The sequence below is a fragment of the Schistocerca americana genome, chromosome X, assembly GCF_021461395.2.
Source record: "Schistocerca americana isolate TAMUIC-IGC-003095 chromosome X, iqSchAmer2.1, whole genome shotgun sequence".
NCBI classification, from domain to species: domain Eukaryota; kingdom Metazoa; phylum Arthropoda; class Insecta; order Orthoptera; family Acrididae; genus Schistocerca; species Schistocerca americana.
Window position 1 is genome coordinate 938,590,364 of NC_060130.1, and position 26,073 is coordinate 938,616,436.

The 26,073-nt window shown below is 37.6% G+C and overlaps 1 protein-coding gene across 1 annotated transcript in view; it reads right to left on the reverse strand.

The window, feature by feature from the left end:
- Positions 1 to 26,073, reverse strand: part of LOC124556412 (dynein axonemal heavy chain 7-like) — a 746,268-nt gene that overhangs the window by 143,963 nt on the left and 576,232 nt on the right. Inside the window, exons 24-25 of the mRNA XM_047130371.1 lie at positions 16,444 to 16,559; positions 16,154 to 16,302 (exon numbers count right to left, since the gene is read on the reverse strand). Coding sequence (XP_046986327.1) covers positions 16,154 to 16,302; positions 16,444 to 16,559 — 265 coding nt within the window. The remainder of the gene's footprint in view (positions 1 to 16,153; positions 16,303 to 16,443; positions 16,560 to 26,073) is intronic.

Here is a 26,073-nt window from a genome sequence, read left to right on the forward strand (position 1 = left end):
GTCGAGGGGACACTGAATAGTGCACAGTACATCCAAACCGTCATCGAACCCATCGTTCTACCATTCCTAGACCGGCAAGGGAACTTGGTGTTCCAACAGGACAATGCACGTCCGCATGTATCCTGTGCCACCCAACGTGCTCTAGAAGGTGTAAGTCAACTACCCTGGCCAGCAAGATCTCCGGATCTGTCCCCCATTGAGCATGTTTGGGACTGGATGAAGCGTCGTCTCACGCGGTCTGCACGTCCAGCACGAACGCTGGTCCATCTGAGGCGCCAGGTGGAAATGGCATGGCAAGCCGTTCCACAGGACTACACCCAGCATCTCTACGATCGTCTCCATGGGAGAATAGCAGCCTGCATTGCTGCGAAAGGTGGATATACACTGTACTAGTGCCGACATTGTGCATGCTGTGTTGCCTGTGTCTATGTGCCTGTGGTTCTGTCAGTGTGATCATGTGATGTATCTGACCCCAGGAATGTGTCAATAAAGTTTCCCCTTCCTGGGACAATGAATTCACGGTGTTCTTATTTCAATTTCCAGGAGTGTATATATATATATATATATATATATATATATATATATATATATATATATATAATTTGAGGCTAGATATACGATGGAAAAACAAAAAAACGGAGTCATGTGAATATAAACTTGAGTACAAGAACAATGTTGACTATAGCTAATAGTCGCATAGCCAATAGTCGCACGAAATTCATAGCACCTACAATTGGTAGTACTTACATTCTGAGTAGTGGTCTAAGTCCAAAAAGGGCAAAGAAACAAGGAAATATGTATAATATACCTAAAATGCAAAAATTATTTTTATCTCTAAACAAAAGAAAATACCTTAGTCATAGGACAGGTACCCTATCAACAATTAGTGATTAATCATTGCTTGATCTGAGGACCTTAAGAAAAAGAGCAATATTCAAAATTTCTAAGTGCTATTGGACTACTATGTACTCAAAATATGTCAATAGCCAGTAAATTGGAAAGGATAAGGATATACAAATGTTACCTTATATATTTGAAATGTATGTCTGTTGAACATCATTACTCGAAAGACTCAGATAATTTGAGGTCTTTCGAGCCAACCTGACATATATTCTCTTTGAAAAATAACTTCTCGATGCAAATGGTTGGATATGTATATGTGTGTGTGCTATATATTTCTATACAGATTTTTAAAGCAGTTCCTTCGAAGTTAACGAAGTACACTACAGAAACATTTCATCTACATAAACGATTTCCAGACGTTTCCATGTACAGTAGATGTCACACTGCATATACAATGAATTTTCAAACAATGTAAATGTGTGTTAATAATTACCACTTTTGTAGTTAAATAAAACCTGTAAAATAAGTAAATATTTACACCAAAGCATCAACTGAAATATTGTACAATACCTTCTCTTCAATAGTTTAGCATTTCAGGTGTATGATATAATGTAAAGCATTAATTATTTCTGCTTAAAACAAGAACTCAGCACACACTTAGCTGCATTATCTGTTAATTAACTTATTCACGAAAAATGTAGCTACTAATCACCACTTATCATGAGTTATATTACATATTGATAACAGACAATGTTGATAATCAGCAGAATATAACCTACTACCCTCGATATAATTTTACATGATAGTATAAATACTTCAGATCATGAAATCTGCAATTGCTCAAATTTAGGAGATATAAAGGAATGCAGTTAATTTACTCCATGAAAGTTATCTATTTGTAGCTATTAACACAGGCTCACCAGCAGAAAGGCACCGGAGCTGTTTAAAGACAGATTGTATGATTTAGCCACTCAACATTCATTATTTCGTTATGCATACTGTATCTTTTATGCCCTGGGATTCATTCCACACTAATTCACAGGAAAAAAGAGACATAGGGCATGGTGTTTAAGCAAGAATTCCAGCAAAGAAGGTTAAGGTAGACGACTAATCCCAAGAGACATGAAACAAGAAACAATAAAGATGAAAACTTATTAAATTATTTTATGTTCCTGTATTTCATACATAACTCATGCAGTTAAACAATTTTCTTTGGAAAAGAAAAAGCAGACTGTCACTCTTTAAGGGGGGACCTTTAACCAATAAAGGCTGTGGTGACTCAGTTCAGCTTGTGTCAACACAATTATGACAAGTAAAAATTGTTTCTTTTCTGTTACATGCATATTCTGGCAGTATCTCAAGCACAAATATTTTGTATAAAATTCTGGGGGTGTGTGTACTGTAACAGTCTTGAATCTCATATTGAAGTGTGTGATATAGTTTTTAATGTGTTGGTGGATACACAGTATTGAGTATTGAACTATCTTATGACCACATTTCACATTTATTATTCATTATTTAATATTGTTTGGAATAATAGTAGAATAAATACCTACTAATGCTAAACAAATCGTGCCATCCAAAAAACCACAAACTTTAGTAATCTGTAATAATTTTTTGAGTTTATAATCATCTATGACAAAATTGTCAAATCTAAAGGAATATTAACTCAACTCTGTAGTGCAGCTCTTTGCACATCAAATTACTGATTTTAAAATTCCAGAATTTGGCTTAGAAATATCATGTATGTTTTGTAATATATAACATAAGAACTGATTGTTTACAGTTCATATTTTATCAAATTTAACTTTTCAAAAACTCTGTATTTTAGAGAAATTTATATGAAAAATATGTTTATGCTTTCATCTGAGCATACTGCCATGTACAAATAAATCTGAACATGTTTTTCTCCATTACAAATTAAACAAATTATTGTTTTTAATAATATGTAAAATTGATTTCATAAGTGATCACAGCTGAGGGTAGAGGCCAGTTGGTAGTTGTTAATGTTAAACAAAGAAAGCAGTTCAGTAAAATACCAGTTTTAAAAGTTTTTTCATGTCTGTTTTACTTATTTCAGTTACATATTTGGTCACACAGAGGCAGAGGTACATCATAAGGAGGTTATTGATGCACACTATGTGAAGGAAAACTCTTGAGTTGATGAGGCTTAAGATTTGAGTATAATTTCACTAATTTATTATTACAGATTTATTAATTGAACTTGTACCCACACCAGGCAACACTATCCTTGAACACTTTCACTATGTTTGTTACTATTCATGCAATGTTTAATTTGAAATATTTACAGCGCAGAAATAAATTTATTTCTGCTCATGTGAATAATGGAAACAGATCAGCTGAAAGTGGCAGTACTCAAGAAAAAAATTAAAACACATGGAAGCTGTTTGAAATTTGATTGATTTGCAAATATAGGCCTATATTTCAATGAGTTTGTGTTGTATTCTTTGCTGTGTATATACTGAAGAATCACATTCTCTGTTTATTTATGATAGTACTGGTGAACCTATAATACTTTATGAAGCATGAAAATGACAAGCACAACTGTGCAATTCTATAAATACATTGTTTATAAGATGTTTCTAGAGTATTTTACAATGCAGTGCCATATGCATGTTTAAGCAAAAGTCACTTGTATTGTCTTGAGAACAGGCACATTATGTGATATTCATAGCAACAACATAGTGACTATTTTCAGCACACATCACTTAGTGGAGCACAGTTTCTGTATGCAGATGTGAATATTTGTGTTTTATGTAAAGTTCATGCAATGTCATCCACATCTGACTCAGAATCAGATTTTCAGGTTTTTGTAGGTGTGCTTGCATTCTTACTCAGATTCTAGTGAACTTCTTGTGACAGTTTGCCTTCTTTATTTCTTCGTTTGCTGTCCTTGGTGTTGACATACTGCTTTGTGATACTGGCTGAAGAAAGGGGCGTGGAAGTACAATACTGACTACTTTAAATAATGTAGCCAACAGGTCCACAGTTGCATTTCACAGTATTTTACATTCACTGTTCACAACCCCCCAATAATGCAGTTATATATTGCCAGTGCACTATTGTTTTAACTTTCCATACACCTCATTAATAGTTTGCAGGCAAGCCTCCACATACTGCTACAATAGTTTACTATTGAACATCTACGAGCAGTAAAAACCTAACCACAAAGTTCACAGTTCTTGAAGAATAGAAATGTATGTACGGAGCAGACACTGTTGCTGTTTTAACACATGGCCTAATTGTGTGACACTTATTTCACAGTTAAGTTGAGGCATTGTTGTTCTTCTAATCAACACAGGTTTCTTGACAGAAACTCGGCCATGGACTGACTGTCTTGGGACCAAAGTTGGGCCCATGTATATCCTCACAATAATAGGTACTGAACTTACACATTGTTGAAAGTTAAATTTACAGAAATTACAATTATAACTCTACTCATTAAATTAACTGAATACATCAAAAAATTCATCCCTTTTAATAGTTTCTTATACTACATGGTTTAGCTGAATTTGTTTAAATGATGAAATTAACATACATGATTATGTAAACAATACTTTTGACAAAACTGTTAATTACTTTGGAATTAATTAAGGGCTGGCTTTGCTAACATGTTTTGCAATAAAGCCAAATAAATACTTTAAGAATAATATTAATTGTTCCTTCAACTATTTATAATTAGTACTGAATTTATATTCGTTTGTATGTCAACAATAGAATTTAAGTTATTGAACAGTTACTGATTGCACCCTATTCCTAAAGATACCGGCTAGGCACAGTCAAATTAAATTAGAAAATCAATTACATACATAAAACAAAGCAAAAAATTAGTTCTGGTGTTATATTCCTTAAGACTAAGGGCCAAACTTTCTTTTTTATGAAAATGCAGATTATATCATACTCATGTATGTTAATGGTAATTAGTTAGAAATGAAAAAATGAATTTTAAGAAGGCAGATGGCAAAACAAGAGGGGAAGTAAAATTATGCTGACTTGCTTTGTCACATGCTGTAGTTTGATATGTTAACTCTGATATGGTGTTGACTCACTACAGACCACTAATCTGTAACTTAAGTTATGTGAGATTTTAATGAATGCATGGGTTACTAGCTTTGGCAGTAAAGCTGACTCTCAGTTGAGATGTAAATACCCCGGATTGGGCATTTTGTAAGTGTGGACAGAGCAACAGAAATTCAGTATGGCGGAAAGCTTATTGCAACTACTCTTTGTAATCAGTCAGTGAGTCAGGTTATATTTTATAATAAATTATGAGACAGAATTTCTGGTTGTAACTTACTTTCAGGAGGCATAATATTTAGTATTGCTGTCAGACAATTATAAAAGTGTGGCAGTGAAATTAGAGAACTAAACTACAATCAGTCAAAATGACTAGTGATATCTTTGGCTTTTGTAGCCTTTAATCTCAACTCTCTGTTCTTCCAATTGGTCGGCAGCTATCAAATTGTGTTTATTACACATTTCCTGTTAAATTTTTCAATAAATTACTGCACCTTTCTCCTCTTCTCTCAGTATATACATTGTTTTTATTGTGGTTAATACTGTCACAAAACTAAAAGTGACAGAGCTATCCTAGCTTTCAGAGCTATTGTTTCTTCCTACAGAAGGAGAGAGGGATTTGTTGGTGGAGGTTAAAAAGAAAAGGTGTGTCACTCAGACCTTAGAATGAGAGGGACACACCTATAGTGAGAACTGGCTAGTAATTTTATCTCATAATCTAATGTATCTTTTGATTTAATCTTCCTCTGAAGGAAAGGTATATTTTCTGAAAGATTAAAATGACTGAATACTGAACCATTGATTAACAATAGCTTTTCAATAACTTCCCAGTTTGGCTTCTGTAGAGAATCCTTATCACGGAAAGGTCTCACTAGCTCATTTTGGTAGGTTTATGCCCTAGTGGGGTTCTCTGATAGCAAAAGTAAAAATATGTTACTAAAGGAACTAGAATATTGTGGAGTTGAAGGTATGCATGAATGGAGACATATCTCAATCTTAGAAAACAGAGGGCTGTGTCAAGAAATGATGCCATGGAAATAATACAGTATGAGGAAACACTAAATATGGTGTCTCAAAGTTCAGTACTGAATGCACTTCTGTTCTTAATGTGCATAAATAATTTACCAGTAACATTGGAGAAATCTTCAAAAATGGGCTGATGAGTAAAATATACTGATAATGGGCCCACATACATTGCTACAAGACACATCCAGGATAACAAAGGCACAAGCTTGCTTGTGGTTCACAGCTAACAGATTAAAAATTTATTTTACAAATACTCATACTACATAAGTTCAGACAAATAGTAATGACTATATGATTCCCCCCCCCCCCTCCCCCCTTACCATTGATGGGGAGGATTGCACACCTCAGCGATACAGATAGCCGTACCATAGGTGCAACCACAACAGAGGGGTATCTCTTGCGAGACCACACAAACGTGTGGGTGTGGTTCCTGAAGAGGGGCAGCACCCTTTTCAGTAGTTGCAGGGGCAATAGTCTGGATGATTGACTGATCTGGCTTTGTAACATGAACCAAAACGGCCTTGCTGTGCTGGTAAGGCCAACAGCTGAAATCAAGGGGAAACTACAGCCGTAATTTTTCCCGAGGGCATGCAGCTTTACGATATGATTAAATAATGACGGCGTCCTCTTTGGTAAAATATTCCGGAGGTAAAATAGTCCCCCATTCAGATCTCCAGGAGGGAACTACTCAGGAGGGTGTTATTATCAGGAGAAAGAAAATTGGTGTTCTACGTATCGGAGTGTGGAATGTGAGATCCCTTAATCGGGCAGGTAGGTTAGAAAATTTAAAAAGGGAAATGGATAGGTTAAAGTTAGATACAGTGGGAATTACTGATATTCGTTGGCAGGAGGAACAATACTTTTGGTTGGGAGAATACAGGGTTATACATAGGGGTACTGCAGGAGTAGGTTTAATAAAGGATAAAAAAATAGGAGTGCAGATAAGCTACTACAAACAGCATAGTGAAAGCATTATTGTAGCAAAGATAGACATGAAGCCAATGCTTACCACAGTAGTACAAGTTTATATGCCAACCAGCTCTGCAGATGATGAAGATATTGATGAAGTGTATGATGAGATAAAAGAAATTATTTAGATAGTGAAGAGAGATGAAAATTTAATAGTCATGGGTGACTGGAATTCGATAGTAGGGAAATGAAGAGAAGTAAAAGTAGTAGATGAATATGGAATGGGGACAATGCATGAAAGAGGAAGCCACCTGGTAGAATTTTGCACAGAGCATAATTTAATCATAGCTAACACTTGGTTCAAGAATCATGAAAGAAGGTTGTAACATGGAAGTGAGCTGGAGGCACTGGAAGGTTTCAGATAGATTATATAATGGTAAGACAGAGATTTAGGAACCAGGTTTTAAATTGTAAAACATTTCCAGGGGCAGATGTTGACTGACTACAATCTATTGGTTATGAACTGTAGATTAAAACTGGAGAAACTGCAAAAAGGTGGGAATTTGAGGAGATGGGACCTGGATAAACTGAAAGAACCAGAGGTTGTAGAGGGTTTCAGAGAGAGCATTAGGGAAGGATTGACAAGAACGGGGGAAAGAAATACAGTAGAAGAAGGGTCTTTGAGAGATGAAATAGTGAAGGCAACAGGGGATCAAGTAGGTAAAAAGACAAGGGCTAGTAGAAATCCTTGGGTAACAGAAGAAATATTGAATTTAATTGATGAAAGAAGAAAATATAAAAATGCAGTAAATGAAACAGGCAAAAAAGGAATACAAACGTCTCAAAATTGAGATCGACAGGAAGTGCAAGATGGCTAAGCAGTGATTGCTAGAGGACAAATGCAAGGATGTAGAGTCATATATCATTAGGGGTAAGATATGTACTGCCTACAGGAAAATTAAAGACACCTTTGGAGAAAAGAAAACCACTTGTATGGATATCAAGAGCTCAGATGGAAACCCAGTTCTAAGCACAGAGGGAAAGCAGAAAGGTGGAAGGTGTATATAGAGGGTCTATACAAGGGTGATGTACTTGAGGACAATATTATGGAAATGGAAGAGGATGTGCATGAAGATTAAATGGGAGATATGATACTGTGTGAAGACATTGATAGAGCACTAAAAGACCTAATTCAAAACAAGGTCCCGGGAGTAGACAACATTCCATTAGAACTATTGATAGCCTTGGGAGAGCGAGCCCTGACAAAACTCTACCATCTGGTGAGCAAGATGTATGAAACAGGCAAAATACCCTCAGACTTCAAGAAGAATATAATAATTCCAGTCCTAAAGAAAATAGGTGAAAATTACCAAACAATCAGTTTAATAAGTCATGGCTGCAAAATACTAACACGAATTCTTTACAGATGAATGGAAAAACTGGTAGAGGCTGACCTTGGGGAAGATCAATTTGGATTCCATAGAAATGTTGGAACACATGAGGCAATACTGACCTTACGACTTATCTCAGAAGATACATTAAGGAAAGGTAAACTACTGACCCTACGACTTATCTTAGAAGATAAATTAAGGAAAGGTAAACCTACATTTCTAGTATTTGTAGACTTAGAGAAAACTTTTGACAGTGTTGACTGGAATACTCTCTTTCAAATTCTGAAGGTGGCAGGGGTCAACTACAAGGAGCAAAAGGCTATTTACAATTTGTACAGAAACCAGATGGCAGTTATAAGGGTCAAGGAGGATGAAAGGGAAGCAGTGGTTGGGAAAGGAGTGAGACAGGATTGTAGCCTATCCCTGATGTTATTCAATCTGTATATTGAGCAAGCAGTAGAGGAAACAAAAGAAAAATTCAGAACAGGAATTAAAATCCATGGAAAAGAAATAAAAATTTTGAGGTTTGCCGATGACATCGTAATTCTGTCAGAGAGAGCAAAGGACCTAGAAGAGCACTTGAATGGAATGGACAGTGTCTTGAAAGGAGGATATAAGATGAATATCAACAAAAGCAAAAGGAGGATAATGGATTGTAGTCAAACTAAATCAGATGATGCTGAGGGAATTAGATTAGGAAATGAGACACTTAAAGTAGTAAAGGAGTTTTGCTATTTGGGGAGGAAAATAACTGATGATGGTCGAAGTAGAGAGGATATAAAATGTAGACTGGCAATGGCAAGGAAAACATTTCTGAAGAAAAGAAATTTGTTAACATCAAATATAGATTTAAGTGTCAGGAAGTGGTTTCTGAAAGTATTTGTATGGAATGTAGCCATGTATGGAAGTGAAATATGGATGATAAATAGTATGGACAAGAAGAGAATAGAAGCTTTCAAAATGTTGTGATACAGAAGAATGCTGAAGATCAGATGGGTAGATCACATAAGTAATAAGGAGGTACTGAATAGAATTGAGGAGAAGAGAAATTTGTGGCTCAACTTGACTAGAAGAAGGGATCAGTTGGTGGGACATGCTCTGAGGCATCAAGGGATTATCAATTTAGTATTGGAGGGCAGCATAGAGGCTAAAAGTTGTAGAGGGAGACCAAGAGAGGAATACACTAAGCTGATTCAGAAGGATGTAGGTTGCAGTAGGTACTGGGAGATGAAGAAGCTTGCACAGGATAGAGTAGCATGGAGAGGTGCATCAAAACAGTCTCTGGACTGAAGACCACAACAACAACAACAACAACAACAACTGATACCATAAGTAGAGATTAATGAATACCAACTAAATGAAACCCCTTGTGTGGAATTCCAAAGTAACCAGATGGAAAACAAACTACAATAGTACCTACACATGGATAAGTGAGAAAAAAGTGGAGGTGTGCCTGCTTTGCTTTTGGAAATCTCTCTCACTGGTTTGACCTGTACGTGAGATTGTTACTGTATTTTGCATACTTTGGGATGGTGTGGATAGAGGGAGGAGAGGTGGCAGACACATAGAGGGGTTGGGGTGTGTACTTAGTAGCTTGAAGGAAGGCAGCTGGCCTACTGATTAGGAGTGCCAGAGCTTGTGACAAGCAGTGCAAAGCAACATAGAGATGCGAATTTGGAGGGGTGATACTACTACAGAGAGGAAACAGCTGGGGGGGACAGTGTGGTGACAGTGAATTAATGGAGACTGAGGCCAGGAAGGTTGTGGAAGTGATATACGTGTTGCAAGAAAATTCCCCATCTTTGTAGTTCTGGAAAAGCTGGTGATGGAGGGAAGTACCTAGATGGCCTGTGTTCTGAAACAGGCATCAAAATTTGATACTGAAACCTGGTAGTGAAGGGAAGGCAGGATTTCGTTACAATTGTGGATGGGGCCATAATCAGTTACTATTGGTTGCCTTTTACAGTTACACACAATTTATTTTAAAACAATAATTCCAGACTCCTCAATAAATAAAAAATACCACACATTATTAATGAGGGAATAAACAACTGTGTAAATAATAGTGTTTTCAGTGAGTTACAGATTAGCAAATCACCATTAAATACAGATACAATAAATAATGTTTTAAAATCAAGTCACTGTGATCTGGGTTGAAGGCCCTACACGTCAGGAATGGCAATAAATTAAGAATTGTTTAAGAACTCGCTGCAATTTACAACTTACAGGTATTGAAATATTAAGGTTAGTCGCCCCAAACACATCGGAAGGCATCAGTCGCCAGGAATGGCAGTAATAAGGTTGAAACTTCCTGGCAGATTAAAACTGTGTGCTGGACCGAGACTCGAACTCGGGACCATTGCCTTTCACGGGCAAGTGCCCTACCATCTGAGCTACCAAAGTGTGACTCATGACCCATCCAGAATACAGTGTTTAGAGCGCCCAGAATGAGAAAGGAATCATTATCACCCAAGTAGAAGAATCACCAACTGGCTCACCATCAAGAAAGTTGTCAAAACTACATGCCTTACCAGACAGCAGTGGCAAGGTGAGGAAATGTACACTGCCGTTACATACACTAACCCCCAGGGCAGGTAACTGGGGTGTTAGCAGTGACCAGGCAAGAAAAATTACCGCTGGTTGAACTTAACAAATTGTAACAAGTTGAATGCAGTAAATAGTAATAAAAAGTTGAGGAAAGCAAATCAGATCCACCTTCCCCAAGCACTCCACTCACTGTTCTTTGCCTCGGCAACACTACAAGCAGCAACACATACCCAAGTCACTGGAGAATCGTGAGAAGTCACAATGGTGGAGGTTTCTGTAATTGAATTGAAATGCACTCATCTTAAAGCTTGCTGGATCCGGTTTACAATGAAGCCGTGCGCCCTCGTGACCTCGGCCCTTCCATCTAGAAGTCCATGCGTGCCGCCAGCAGTCTTGGCGTGTTCCTGCACTGCTTGGACCTGGCTTCTCCTCAGCCCCAACTGAACTCGCAGACTCACACGACCCAGCAAAACAATGATGTTGCCCCAAAGATAGGGCAACAGTTACTATATATCGATAACTGCCGCTACTGCCACTAGTGGACAGGCAATGCTTGCGAAACCAAGTGGCAACAGTCAACACGAGAAGAAGACAAACCACCGCAATCATGCCAACTAAACGATACCGTCTGGCCTCTGGCGGAGGGCAGAAACCTACAAACAGCACCAACACAAGCTGCAGCACAGCTAAACCTCCCCCTCGCAAGGACAAACCCACCTGGGGGAAAGGGTGGGGGGGGTGATAGGAGACCCAACTAGCTGGGCCTAAAATCTGCATAATCTTACAAGGACCCAGAAAACAAGGAGTAATTTTACCAAAGTTGCCAACACATACCTCCCTCTCGGGAAAATTATGGACATACACCTGATCTCCTAGCTTACCCCTGAAGGCTTGTCAATTATCATTATAATGACCAGAGTAGCCTTCAAAGCCTTATGGCTGGCGGTATTTTAAGGCAAAGCCAAGCCAAGGCAGACTAGAATCCCACTTACTGGGAGACTTCTGATGAAAGATAATCAGTGTGGTTTTAAGGTTACGATTGACCCTCTCCTCAAAGGACCCCTGCAGATAATACAGAGTGGTAGTTACATGCTTAACACCACTTTGAAAACAGAATGCCTTGAAGGGAGCCGAAATAAAGGCCAGCGCATTATCACTAACGATTTGCTTAGGAGGTCCAAAAACACTAAATACGTTAGTTAAGTGAGCAATTATGGTGGCAGCAGTCACATTATGACACGGAAAAAGCCAGTTAAACCTCAAAAACGCGTCAAGAATAACTAATACATACCGATGGCCTCTTTTGGTGTGAGGTAAGGGCCGAACATAATCAATATAGAATTCGTCCATGGGGCAAGATTCACGCTCAGAACTAAGGAACCCCTCTTGAAGAGCGTTATTTGGTTTGGTCACATGACACAACTGACACAAGGAAATCATTTCTCTAACATCTTGGTCAATAGACAGCCAAGTAAAATGCTTCTTAATCTTCTGCAAGGTGTTATAGGGTCCTAAATGCCCGCTAATCAATGAGTTGTGAAAATAACGGAATACGGGGCATACTAGGGTGCCTGGTAGACAGATCTAAATCTCCTTGGTACCTCCCACCCTTTTACACAAAATGCCTTTCCTGATAATGTATTCATTCAAATGCTCCCCCGCACAAAGCCTTTTCTTAACAGGTCGCCAAGTGGGGTCCTGATCCGGATGGTCTTCAATGTCACTGAACAAATGAGGACTACCACCTAACATGACATAACTAAGATTGCCATCCAAAGCTTCTTTGGCGCCCTCACTAAATGGTTGTTCAGCAAACATATGGCTGAGAACATCCACGAGCACATTCTCAGTGCCTCTAATGTGCTTAACCTTGAACTGAAACGCTGAAATGCATACTGCCCACCTCATGATACGACCAGTTTTACGCAGCCTGACTAGCACCCAGCTTAAGGCTTGATTGTCAGCCTTTAGCTGAAATACTCTATGTTTGTTATAAAACCGGTACTTATCCATTGTGAACAAGACAGCCAATGTCTCACATTTGTAAACAGAATATTTAGGCTCGATGCTGGTTAACTGATGAGACATGTATGCTAGTGGTTGCCTTTGACCCTCAAACTCCTGAAGGAGGACTTCCCCCATTAAATGCGTCAGTTTCGACTATAAATTTATTATTAAAATCAGGCACTCCAAGAACTGGAGGACTAGCTATAGCCACCTTGATGTGCTCAAACATGGCCTCTTGAGCAGGTCCAAACTCAAAATGCACCCATTTTCGGCACAGTTCATTTAAAGGAGCTGCCAACTGAGCAAGTTAGGGACAAAACACCTAAAATAATTCGCCATCCCTATGAACTAGGAAATCCTTCACTTATCAGTGGGCGGCGGAAGGGCTCTTAAGGCTTTAGTCCGCTCTTGATCAATGCGAATACTCTCGCCTGATACTAGGTGACTTAAGAAGGATACCTGCTGCCTGGTTAATGTCACCTTATTGGGTTTAACAGTGAAATTGGTCCCCTGCAACCTAGCAAAACCTTGCTGGATGTATTCCAAATGCTCTTGAAATGAACGACTATAAATTACCAACTCGTTCAGGTAATTGTAAACACAGAAGAATTTCAAGTCTCCAAGAATATTATCCAGCAAACGAGAAAGGATGTTGCGCCAGTAGCCAAACCAAAGAGGGCCGTATTAAACTCAAACAGATTACAATCAGTACAAAATGCTGTAATGTGCTTCCATTCTTTGGTTAAGGGAATCTGACAATGGGTTTGATTTAGATCGAGCACAGTAAACGAATTAGCCCTGGCAGACCAAGTAAAAGAGTTATGAAGATCAGGTAAAGGAACCAGCTCGAGGACAACTTTCTTATTTAGGTGACAGTAGTCAACAACAGTCCGAAAGTCCCACCCCTGATCCTTAGGAAAGAGGAATATAGGGGGGGGGGGGGCATAAGTGGATTTAGGAGGCCTAATAACTCCATGCTCAAGCATTTTGGAGATCTTTCCCCTTAGTATCTTCATCTTAGGCAGTGAGAGATGATATGGGGACTGCCTGATGGGAACATGGTTAGAGAGATGAATATGGTATTAAAGAACATTAGTAATACACAGTCTATCACAGAGAAGCTCTGGGAATCTCTCCAACAAACCCCTAGTTCGAGACCTACTGGGAAGAAACATGTGTGAGATCAAACTCACTAAGCTTAGCATGAACAGCCAGCATCTTGATGCACCTTAGATTTAATACACTCACAGAACCAAAATTTCTGACCAGAAGCGAACTTAAAGAAAAAGGTGTACCCAGAATAATCAAAGACAAGACCAGTTTTACCATTAAAATCACATCCCAAAATCAAATCAACCAGCAGATCCTTAATCAAGGCCAAAGACAAGTGCCATGAGAAATCCCCAACCAAGATACTCACTTGGACCTAACCCTGCAGAGGCAACAGCTGTCCGTTGGCAACCCGACATCTCTGCACCGAAGAAGGGATTGGCCTGTCTCGCAAGATGACAAAATTCAAGAAACCATTCCAAGCTCAACGATGAAAAGGAGCTACCAGAATCCAAAAGGGCTCAAATAGGTTTGCCACCTACTTGAGAACAAATATAAGGCAGTGGGGATGATGATCAAGCAGTGACATGGGCACACTAGGGTTTAAAGGCTTGACCCCGGGGTTGCTGCCCAGCCGGGTGTCATTTATTGGCTCTGGGTGTCCAAGGCTGAATGCAAGTGTGAACTAAATGCCCTGTTCGACCGCACCTGAAACAACACCACAATTCCCCTTTAACAGACTCAGCTTATGTTGGTAATCCAGAGTTCCCCTCAGTAACACCAATGGGCTGAATTTTAACTTCATGGTGTCTATCGTCCAAGAGTGGCAATGCAGATATCACTTCAACGACAGCATGAAGTTCTTCCCAAGTGGAGGGATGTCCATGAAAAAGAAAATGTGACTTATCCGCTGCGCACATTCCCCTCAGGACAATTGCAACTAACTCCCTTTCTGGCAAGTTGACTAACAAGGCCAAACAGGCCGTCTTAACTCTTTCCACATAATGATGCAACTCATCCCTATCTTGCTGCATCTGCCAAATATAGTGACACTTGAGTTGTTTACAAACTCCCGTGGTCAATAGTTCCAGGAGTTTCACAAATTTTGCATCCATGATACACTGCTAATCTATTACCCCACCCCCAGTTGTTGTCATGGGATTCAACAGAAGCTCAGCTGTGACTAAAAGGGAACTGCTGATACTGGGCCAACCAACCTGGGGCCATCAACAGTGGATTGATAAGTGTGGACATAGAGACAAACAATGAGCAAATAGATAAGTGGAGATCATGTTACAGATAAATAAGTCAAAAGAGTAATCCACAGAGAGAACACTTGACACATAGTGAAGCAGAAATCAAGAACAACAGTGTATTGTTACAAGTGAAATGTTAGCAAGGTGAATACACCACTGTGTCTGGTGCGGTGGAAATTAAAGAGTGTTTGTGAGCTCTGACTGGTCAAGAGAATGATGCATGGCACTACCAGTAAGCTCCATGGGCTCTCACAGATACAATGGCTCGGCCTACCAGCAAATGTCAAGTTTCATGCTACCCAGCAGGCTTTCAAAGTTTTCAGATATGTCTTATAACAGTTTTGGTGGAATTCATAACTTGTCTAACACATATCACATAGTGGATATTACATTATGCATCCTTATCATTTATTGTGCGTATCCTTTGGGTGGTGCCATATCATGAATATCTTCAGAAAGTCATCCAACCATATCTTAATTTGAGTTTGGTACACCTGGGCTCCTTGATTGTGCTTGCTCACTGTCATCAGTTGTCTATTACCATAAGTTGAAAACATGCTTCAGCAGTAACTACTGGTGGAGTATGGTGTGTGGGAGAAATTTGAGAGCTTTGATTAACTGCCTGGCTCATGAGAATGGTAGAAATATTCATAGAAGACACCCAACTTCATTGCTAGCTATGTGCTGAAATAGTTAAAAGGTGATACTGAAACATTTGCTAGTGAGCAATCTCTATGATACTTACCACTGTTCAGTTGTATTAAAATGTATGGGGCTCTGCTTAGGTGGAGTGTACAGCTCCTTTATTACCTCGACACTAACACTGATCCTAGCCCAATGATTAGGATTTTCAAGGAACCCTATCAACTTTCTTACAGTGCTTTCAATAATATTGAGACTCATATATCAGTGTCACACATTATGGCTGATTTTCTCAGAGGAAGAAATTGTACAGTTAAAATATCAAAGACTGTGTACTTCTCATTCCTTAACACATCTTATATCAGATATCTAATATTAAACTGAAAGATTATCTCTCTAAAATTGATTGCACACAGATAAACAGTAATAGAGAAAAGGCAATACCTGCAAAATACGGTGCCTGGCTTATGAAACAAATCTTTTGCCATAGCTCTTGAGGAAGCCATTCCTCACATGGATTCAACATTTCGTTCTCACAGCCCCCTGAAGAGAGCAAAAGAGCTAATTCTTCAGGATAAAGCTGATTGTTAGACCTGTAGTACATAAAACGACAATATAAGGCCACAATTACCCTATAGTGGAAAATATAGAAGGAGAAAAAGTTTTAAAATGTATTTTATTCTACATTTAGATGTAAGTGAGATCATAAAATCTAAGTACAAATTTCTACTCACATCATAATTGTTGTACAGATCAGGAATGAGAACAGCAGTTTATCTTTCGCAAACAATGAGCGGCAGACCTTAGTGTACAGGTTATATGTAAAGGACTCTCGAATATATTTTAAATGCTCTTCATGCGACACAAATGCCAGACTGCAAAGGAGTCAAAAGGTTTTAATATTTGAAGAAGTATTTCTACAGAACATAATATGTGACACTAAAATATTATGAGAACGGAAACAATGGTACTGTTAAATCTCCAACAACAGTGTTGTTTAGATTTCTGGTCAGTATATGCATAGACTGAAACTAATAAACAACTTCAGAGATTCATTTTTAGATTGAAACCACCTTTTATCAAAAAATGTTAAGTGCAGAGTTTAAATTAAAAGTAAAAATTTTAAAGAGTGTAACGTAAGGAGAAAAACAGAAATATACCAAGTACTTTGTTACATTGGATAGTCATGTAATCCCATCTCAGTCACTGCCATGTCTGCTCATGTGTTGTACTTATAAAATGGATCAATTACATTCATAGAGGTTTCATGAAGGTGCCTTGCTTACATATACAGAAAATAAGGAGAAAATCATATTTTGACATGCATATCACTCTGTAGCTAACAAGGCACAAAACAGGAAAGGAAGATTGCTCAATACCCAGGAGGAAACAGAGGATTTCAATATCAAAACACAACATTCAGAATGGATTTTAAATGAACAAAGTAAATTTAGCCAAAATTTTTGAAGAGTAGGCTTCTTTATGATGTCATGTGCTCAATGTGTCCACCAGACCATATGAGGTAGTGCCTTGTTAATTATATGCTTTACGTGACACCCAAGAGCTGATGCGACAGCTCCCACCTGTCTGTATGCTCTGCAGCTGTACAGGACATGGCGGAGACTGTTGTGTCTAGACAAGACAGCCTAGACACAATGAGAGGAAGCCGAAAGACACGCGCTTAAACTCACGCAGGCTGGCGTGAGGTCTGAAACAGGATACGTAATGAATGCTATAAAGAAAAGTACATAGCTTCTGGAATACTTAACTTTAATCCACATTTGTAGAACATCGCTCTTGATGATACATTAATAGAATCTCAGTATCAATTGAATACGGTGCCTTGCTAGGTCGTAGCAAATGTAGCTGAAGGCTATGCTAACTATCGTCTCAGCAAATGAGAGCGTATTTGTCAGTCGGCTGTACAACTGGGGCGAGTGCTAGTACATCTCTCTAGAGCTGCCGTGTGGTGGCGCTCGGTCTGCGATCACTGACAGTGGCAACACGTGGGTCCGATGTATACTACCGGACCGCGGCCGATTTAAAAGCTACCACCTAGCAAGTGTGGTGTCTGGCGGTGACACCACAGAGACGATCCTCTGTCATTCAATTATACATTCACATTTTACTACCCTTTGCTGGCAAAATACTTGTATCTCTGTTTACTATGGTTTTACTTATGCTTGGGTCTTTCTGCAGTTTTATATACTCTCTAATTAAAGCAGTGAACAGCCATAATCATTCCATTTTTGGGAAAAGTGGACCCATGATGCCAGTAATCATTTAGCTTAGTTTCTTTAAATACTGAAAACTGTAGTTGATTAGTGTACTTCAAAAAATGAAACTTAATGATTATGTTACAGTTTTTTAAACATAAAAAATTGTAATTTCCTCACATTTAAGCAAGGGATGATCATGTGCCATTTACAAACATTACTGTTCCATTTTATAGGGATGCTGCATGAGCAGTCATTACAGTTGATGTCAGGTGACTGATATAGGTTCTATGTGATTGTTTGACTTGCTACTTTTATAACAAGATACTGAGTATATTTTTATATATCTCTTTATTTTGTAGCGGTTAATTTTTCTATATAATAGTAACATTGTGTTTTGCCTTTTCTGTATTTCTCTGATGATGGCTCATAAGAGTCAAGATTGGCAAATTTTTGTAAGTCAATACAATGCAGTGAATACAACTATGAGTTAAAAACAAGTAGGTCACATGCTCCAATTTAAGGATGTCAAATTTCTGAGACGCCCCAAGACATCAAAAGGTACTGAATATCTGGAAGGAGATGTTCTAATTAAAATTGTAGGTAGAATCATGCCACTGACCTTATAATTTCTTAACGAAAGATGTGACTGGACTATTGGCATCCAAATGAGAACATTATGAACACATCATGAAAATTTCACTAATATTTAATAAAATGTGTTTAAAACTAAAAAGAGAGCCAAATGATACACTGCTCACTTTCAATACAACATACCGTATCATGAAGAGGCATATGGGAGACATGATGTATGAATTTTCTTATGATATTGGTAAATAGTTTTAATGTACACAAACATTCCTAATGTGATGAATATAAAAAGGTAGCATACTAGGGGTTTGCATTTAACAGCACTTTTGAACATATCTAGTGCCTCACATAGCTGCTTAGTAAATTTCTGTCAGTGCCTGTAGTGACCACTATCAGACCTCCTCCAGTCAAGCATTTGTTTTAGGACAAGTGGCTTATTTGATTGGCCTGATCAAAAGGTAAAGCAGAAGACATACAAGATGATTGACCCATTTCTCTGCTATCATCATGCTCGAAAATAATAGACTCAGTTATGAAAGACAGATTAATGAATTACTTGAATAAACATAACCATCCAAATGAATCCCATATTGGGTTCCGAAGTTGTAGAAGTACAGAATGAGCCATACGTACATTCATAAAAGTGGTAATTGAGTCTCTTGACAAGGATGAGGATGTTGTAGGCATATTTGTAGATTTTTTTTAAAAGGCTTTTGATGCTGTTGCACATTTAGATGTGGCTAAAAACTGGTTTCGAGCATAGCTGTCAGATAGGGTACAAAGAGTGGAGATAACAGAAACATTAAAAAAGGCCATACTTTTAGTGAAACACTAACCAGAAACAAACTACATACATCATAAAAAGTTTTGCATCGTATGGGTTCCCAGAACTCCTGAAAAAAGACATTGACTGAGGATATTGTATCACAGAAACAGTCTCTTTGGCTGTTAAGAGATGTCACTACGCCCACCCAAAGATGTAAACAACCATGCATGAGCAGCACCTATTAAATGGAGGGGGTCCGACAGCTGATCAATTACTGTCATTCTACCAGGAAGGAGGTACATGGCTCGTGTTGTCTGTAGTTCAACCATGCCTAGATGATCAATACCACACTTTGATCACATCTGCATTGTTACTTTGTGCCAGGAAGGGCTCTCAACAAGGGAAGTGTCCAGGCATATTGGAGTGAACCAAAGCGATGTTGTTCGGACATGGAGGAGATACAGAGACACAGGAACTGTCGATGACATGCCTCATTCAGGTTGCCCAAGGGCTACTATTGCAGTGGATGACCGCTACCTACAGATTATGGCTCAGAGGAACACTGGCACCATGTTGAATAGTACTTTTCATACAGCCACAGGATGTCATGTTATGACTCAAATTGTGTGCAATAGGCTGCATGATGTCCAACTTCACTCCTTACATCCATGGACAGGTCCATCTTTGCATCCACAAAACCATGCAGTGTGGTACAGATGGACTCAACAACATGCCGATTGAACTGCTCAGGATTGCCATAATGTTCTCTTCACCAATGAGTGTTTCATATGCCTTCAACCAGACAATCATCGGACATGTGTTTGGAGGCAACCCAGTAAGGTTGAAAGCCTTAGGCACACTGACCAGTGTGGGGCCACAGTTCCACAATTTGTGTCATCCATGCAATTCACAAATGAGACCACCTTAACATGGAGTTTTTATCTTCAACTTTCATGACAGTCATCTGTGTGATAGTATACAGAACCCCCATGGTATGCTGACAACGAGTTATGAGCATCAGTGCAGCCAGAATGTATGAGCTGGGATAACTGTCAACTATATTTTTGGACCTGTCTTCCTTCCATATTGCCTAACAGGTTGGAACTAACAGCATTAATCGTGGGTGACTTTGCCTCCCCTGATGGAAGAAGTGCCATTGATGATTCAAAGGGTTATGTAACTGTTAAATGATGGTGCTCCAGCCCAATTCATCCTTAATGTCCGGATGCATCCCAGTCATGTCTCCCCTGATCAGTGGATGAGATGAGGGGATCCAATTGCATGGCCTGCTCATTCACCTAATCTCAACCCATGTAATTTCGGGTTATGGGGCTATCTAAAAAGTACTGTGTATGCAGAGCCCATTCCAGATGTGGAGACAATGGAGCAATGTATTCATGCTGCCTTTGACAGTAATTCAATATGGTGTGGGGTGTCGAGTGCAGAGTCATGTCGCTCCCAAAAAAGAATAAAATAAACAGTGTAATCTTGTAAGAAGTGTCAAAAACATGTAGTTAAAGGAATTCTGTGTGTTAAATGCAACTTAATGTTACATGAAAAATGCGCCAGAGTATGTTCAAAATTCATTAGTGACAATATACAATGGTCATATGCCAACTGTTTAGAACAAGAAAACAAGTGTTTATCATTGGCAGTGAAGTCAAAAGATGAAATTATAAACAAACAAATGTTTTATTCCACTGTTGAGCATATTTACATGCAATTGTTCAAATGGTTCAAATGGCTCTAAGCACTATGGGACTTAACATCAGAGGTCATGAGCCCTGTAGACTTAGAACTACTCAAATCTAACTAACCTAAGGATATCACACACATCCATGCCTGAGGCAGGATTTGAACCTGTGACCATAGCAGCAGCACAGTTCTGGACTGAAGCACCTAGAACTGCTTGACCACAGTGGCCGAGCATGCAGTTGTTGTCATCAGTGTTGACATAATAATAATAACAATAATAATAATATAAACATCAACAGGACAAATGTTATTAACTACAATATAATAATCCAAGATGGATACAACACATATTTTTGCAAATGTCAGTAACAACAAGAAGTTTCCTAATAGATTAATTACAAGATAAATGAACTACATAGTTCAGTGAATGACAAATAAATAATCAAACAGATATTTAACAATAAGCACATGAAACAGAAATTAGATAGTTCCACAGTGAGGCATATGTACAGTTTGCAGTTAATTTATAGTTCACTCTCATAAGGAAAATGGGTCATTTGTCATATACTCAAGGAACTCTTGAGCAGAGTAAATTACCTTACTTTTGATAAAAGTGCTGCTAAGTGATATAGACACTCTGGAAAGTGAATTATGACTACTGGGAGAAGAAAATACAGACCTGAAGTGTCAAGAAAATTGTAGTAGCATGAAAACACCAGTTGTTGATGAGCATACACAAGAAAATGAGAGAAACATTAATAATGGTCAAAGCAGCAAAAAAGGCTGGAGTGATACACTTCTGAAATCCTCGAAAGAATGTGTAATGCTTTTGGAACAAGCTGAAGAGCTTAATTAGGGAATAAATATAAATGGAAAAAGTGACATACAATAAAGAGTTTACAAGCAGCTCAGTAGTGATACGAGTCCTCTCAAAGAAGAGTTCCTCACTAATGGAGCCCATATGCTGAAAAAACTTTGAAGTAGTTCCAAACACAAAAATTGATGTTTGTTGAGGAATCAAGGCTCAACAAATGAATAACATCTGAATAGCTTATTAAGCTTGGAAGAAACTTCAAGAGGTGAATCCAGCTGGAACTACAAATCTGTTTTCCTACATGTGGGGATGAATTCTTTTTGAAGCTGTAGTGAGGAAGAAATTGTCCATACTAGAAACATGATTCAAATGGCAAGACACCTCTAAAAAGCTTCTCGGATTGTAATAAGTGACATAATATATAGAAGGTCAGTGAGTGAAATATACAAGCAAGAATAAATTCTTGTATCAAAGAGCATTGCAACAGGTTAGGAGCTGTATTTATAGATCCTAATAAATCCTTGAGTAATAAACGTCTGGGGAAAGATGGTTTACATCTTAAAAAATTGGGTTTGAAAACATTTAGCAGAATGTTTGCTGATACTTGTCAAATCATAATAAACAAGGGAAACTAAAAAGTGCTGATGGGGATGTAAAAGAATCTAAATGACTTCCAACCAATAGTAAACATAAAATTGTAAACAGAGCTGAGTGTACATATGTTAGGCACTGCAATGAAAATGTATTAAATACTGAATACTCTGGTGACAAAATCTCTATAATAGATAAGCTTGAAATTTTTTGGCCAAGATTAAAAATGTTAAAGTAATGTGCTTAAATGAACACTGGCTTACTGAAGGTACAATAAAAATCTTAAGTAAAATTGAAAACTTTAAGGTAACGACCATATTTTGTGGGAATAATAAATCAGGTGGAGGTTCATGCATACTTATTCATTCAGATTTAAATTACCATGTAAGACATGACTAACTGTTTGAATGATGAGTGTATTTTTGAGGGTTGCTGTGTCAAATTCAAGAACCTAAACATTGTTATAATTTTGATGTATAGAATTCCAGGGAAAGTCACAACTGAGTATTTCATATGTAAATTTCAGTTTTTGCTAGAACACCTTAGTAAAGAAAAAAATGAAGAAAATTGTGATGAGTGAAAACGGCAGAGCATCAAAATTCATTGACTTAATAAAAAATAAAGTATCAAATTAAATTTTGCAGAATCAATGAGCAAAATGGTCAGTCAGCTATATGCATTGACAATATTTTAACGAATTATGTTTTTAAAGATGTACACACATTTTGCTTAGAGTTAGGAATTTCTGATCATTCAGCATTATTCATTGAGTTACCCAGATCAAGTAAGGAAGTTCACTGTAAAAAGGTCTATTTAAAATGAAACTTTAATAAGGAAAACATCATTTCATTTCATGACAAGCTGAATGAGACAGACTGGCACTCTGACAAAAATATTTCAAGTACTGCAAATATGAAGCATTCTTAAGTAGTTTTTTTAAATGTTTCCACCTAAAACTTGTCTTAATAAAGTGACAAGAAATTAAAATGGATCACTAAATATAAAAAATCTCCATTGCTAAGAAAAGGCAGCTACATAATGAACTAAGATATAATAAAAGCACTGACTTTGATGAATATGTTAGATGATACAAAATTATGTTTAAGAAAGTTGTGGAGGCAACAAAGTAAATGGCAGATAATAGTTTAATTTTAAGACATGAGAATAAATCAAAGGGAGTGTGGTCATTTGTGAAATCTGAATTAGGTGTTACAGTGTCTAGTCACGAAAGTTGTAAAATCAAGCTTGAAGACAAGGTTATTGTGAATCCAACTCAAATTTAAGATACTTCAATGAATTATTCATTAATGTAGCAAAATTAGATGTCAGTGTTGCAGATTATGACAATAAAGTATGTACTTTCAGACTTGATAAAGTCTTGGAATGATTCACAAAATTTGAAGCGGTGTCACCGACAGAAGTAGAAAACATTATATTACCACTGAAAAACTAAAATTCTTCAGGTTAGGCTGGGATAGCCCCAAAAGTTCTCAAATTTGTATGTAAAATAATAGGACACTCATTATCTACAATAATAAACGAGTCTTACCAGCATTGATGTTTCCCAGAGGTGCTAAAGTACACAGAAGTAAGACCGCTGTTCAACAAAGGGTCAAGACAGGATATGGGAAATTATTATCCCATATCTCTTCTCCCAGTCCTGTCAAAAGTATTTGAAAAAACTGCTACCATCCAGATTCAAAATTTTATTGAAAAATATCAGATTATTTTGAAAACTCAATTTGGCTTCCAATGTGGAAAAAGCATTACAGATGCAATAAATTAGTTTGTTAATAAGATTAACTCATCATTAGACAATATGAATAAAGTCACAGGGATCTTTTGTGATCTCACAAAAGCTTTTGACTCAGTAAATCATGCCCTTCTTATCAACGAACTTGTCAAGTATGGAATTAGAGTTAGTGCTTTGCAGTGGCTTACTTCACACCTGAGTAACAGAAAGTAAAGTGTGGTTGTCTCTACAAATACTGCAAATTACTTTTACAAATGGAAGACAGTAATACAAGTGTCCCTCAAGGTTCTACCCGAGGCCCTTTTTGTTTCTGTTTTACGTTAATGCCCCATTGGCCTTATTTGCAGATGACGCGACTGCATTAACAGAAGAACAGGAACCACAAGCTATTCCTATCAGCATCATCAATACAATATATTATTTAGAAACTTGGTTTCATCTCACTTGATTAACCCTAAACATCCCAAAAATCCGTGTGATCCAGTTCAGAACAAAACAGTCAACATCCCATGAAATTAAAATAAATCACAAAAATCAAAATCTAGAAGAAGTGGATTCTGCAAAATTTTTAGGATTAAACCAGGACAAGAATTTAAATTTGAATAAATGTGTTGAATATCTATTAAAAATTTTATGTAGCTTTGCTTTTGCAGTGGAAATATTAGCTAATGTCACTGACCTGGACACAAGGAAAATTGCATACCATATCTACTTCCATTCAGTTATAAGATATGGTATCGCTTTTTGGGAAAATTTAAGCAACTTAATGTGACTACCGAAATTATTGAAAAGAATTGTTAGAAACATGTGCTGTACATCCTAGAAAATCATGTCACCCACAACTTAAAAATCTGAAATTACTAACAGTGTCCTCCCTATTTATCTATGATATTATAATTTTTTATGTGACAATTTAGAATTATGCAAGGAGAATTGCTTTGATCACACTTATAACACAAGAAATAAAGAAAAGTTTATGCTGCCTGCTCATTGTATAACATTGTATGCTCAAACACCCCGGTATAAGGGAATGAGAATTTACAACAAACTAAAAGCCAAGAACATTCTGATGCATGATACTCTACTTCAGCAATGCTACTACTCAGCTGAAGAATTCATGAATGATGAACTGAATATATGAGCAGGATTTAGTTTATCAATTGTCCTATTATGTAAATATGTGAAGGTATCTTTTCACAAAAAGCTACATTAATGTTTAAATCATCTTATTAACCATAGTTTTATATCAATGAAGTAGTATGAACCATATTTTGACATGGCTCCTGCACTCTAATAAAATGATTAGCTTATGTATGATACAAGATGAAAAATCACAGTTCACAAGCCACTGTTGGGATGCCGCCAGGTTGACGTGAGTATGTGAGGCAGAACATGCTATGGCATGTACACACATGCATTGAGGCACATTGAAACCATTTTCAACACATACTGTAACTGTGGCTGCATGGTACAGCGTGTATTAGACTGCAGTCTTTGTAACAATGTTTGTTCGAATAAATGGTCTCTAGCGTGGAAACCATGCATTTCTGACATAAGCTCATTAGACCTTTCTTGTTCTGTATTCTTTCATCGATCAGTCGCTAGAGTTTCTGCACAGTGGAAAAAAATCACCATGTATTTATGTCACAGTTTATGATGGTTTTGTTATTACAGATCAAAATAACATTTATTTTACAACAAAGAAAATAATATATCATGTACGTATGTAGCCTTTTTAGATCATGGTAAATACGAATTACATTTTTTTGGGTGTTTGGCTGTTTCATTATGAATCACTAAAATAACTTATCATCAATTCTCTACTGACAGACTAAGCTACTGGGTTCTGGGCATATCCTTACACACACACACACACACACACACACACTCACACACACACACACACACATATATATATATATATATATATATATATAT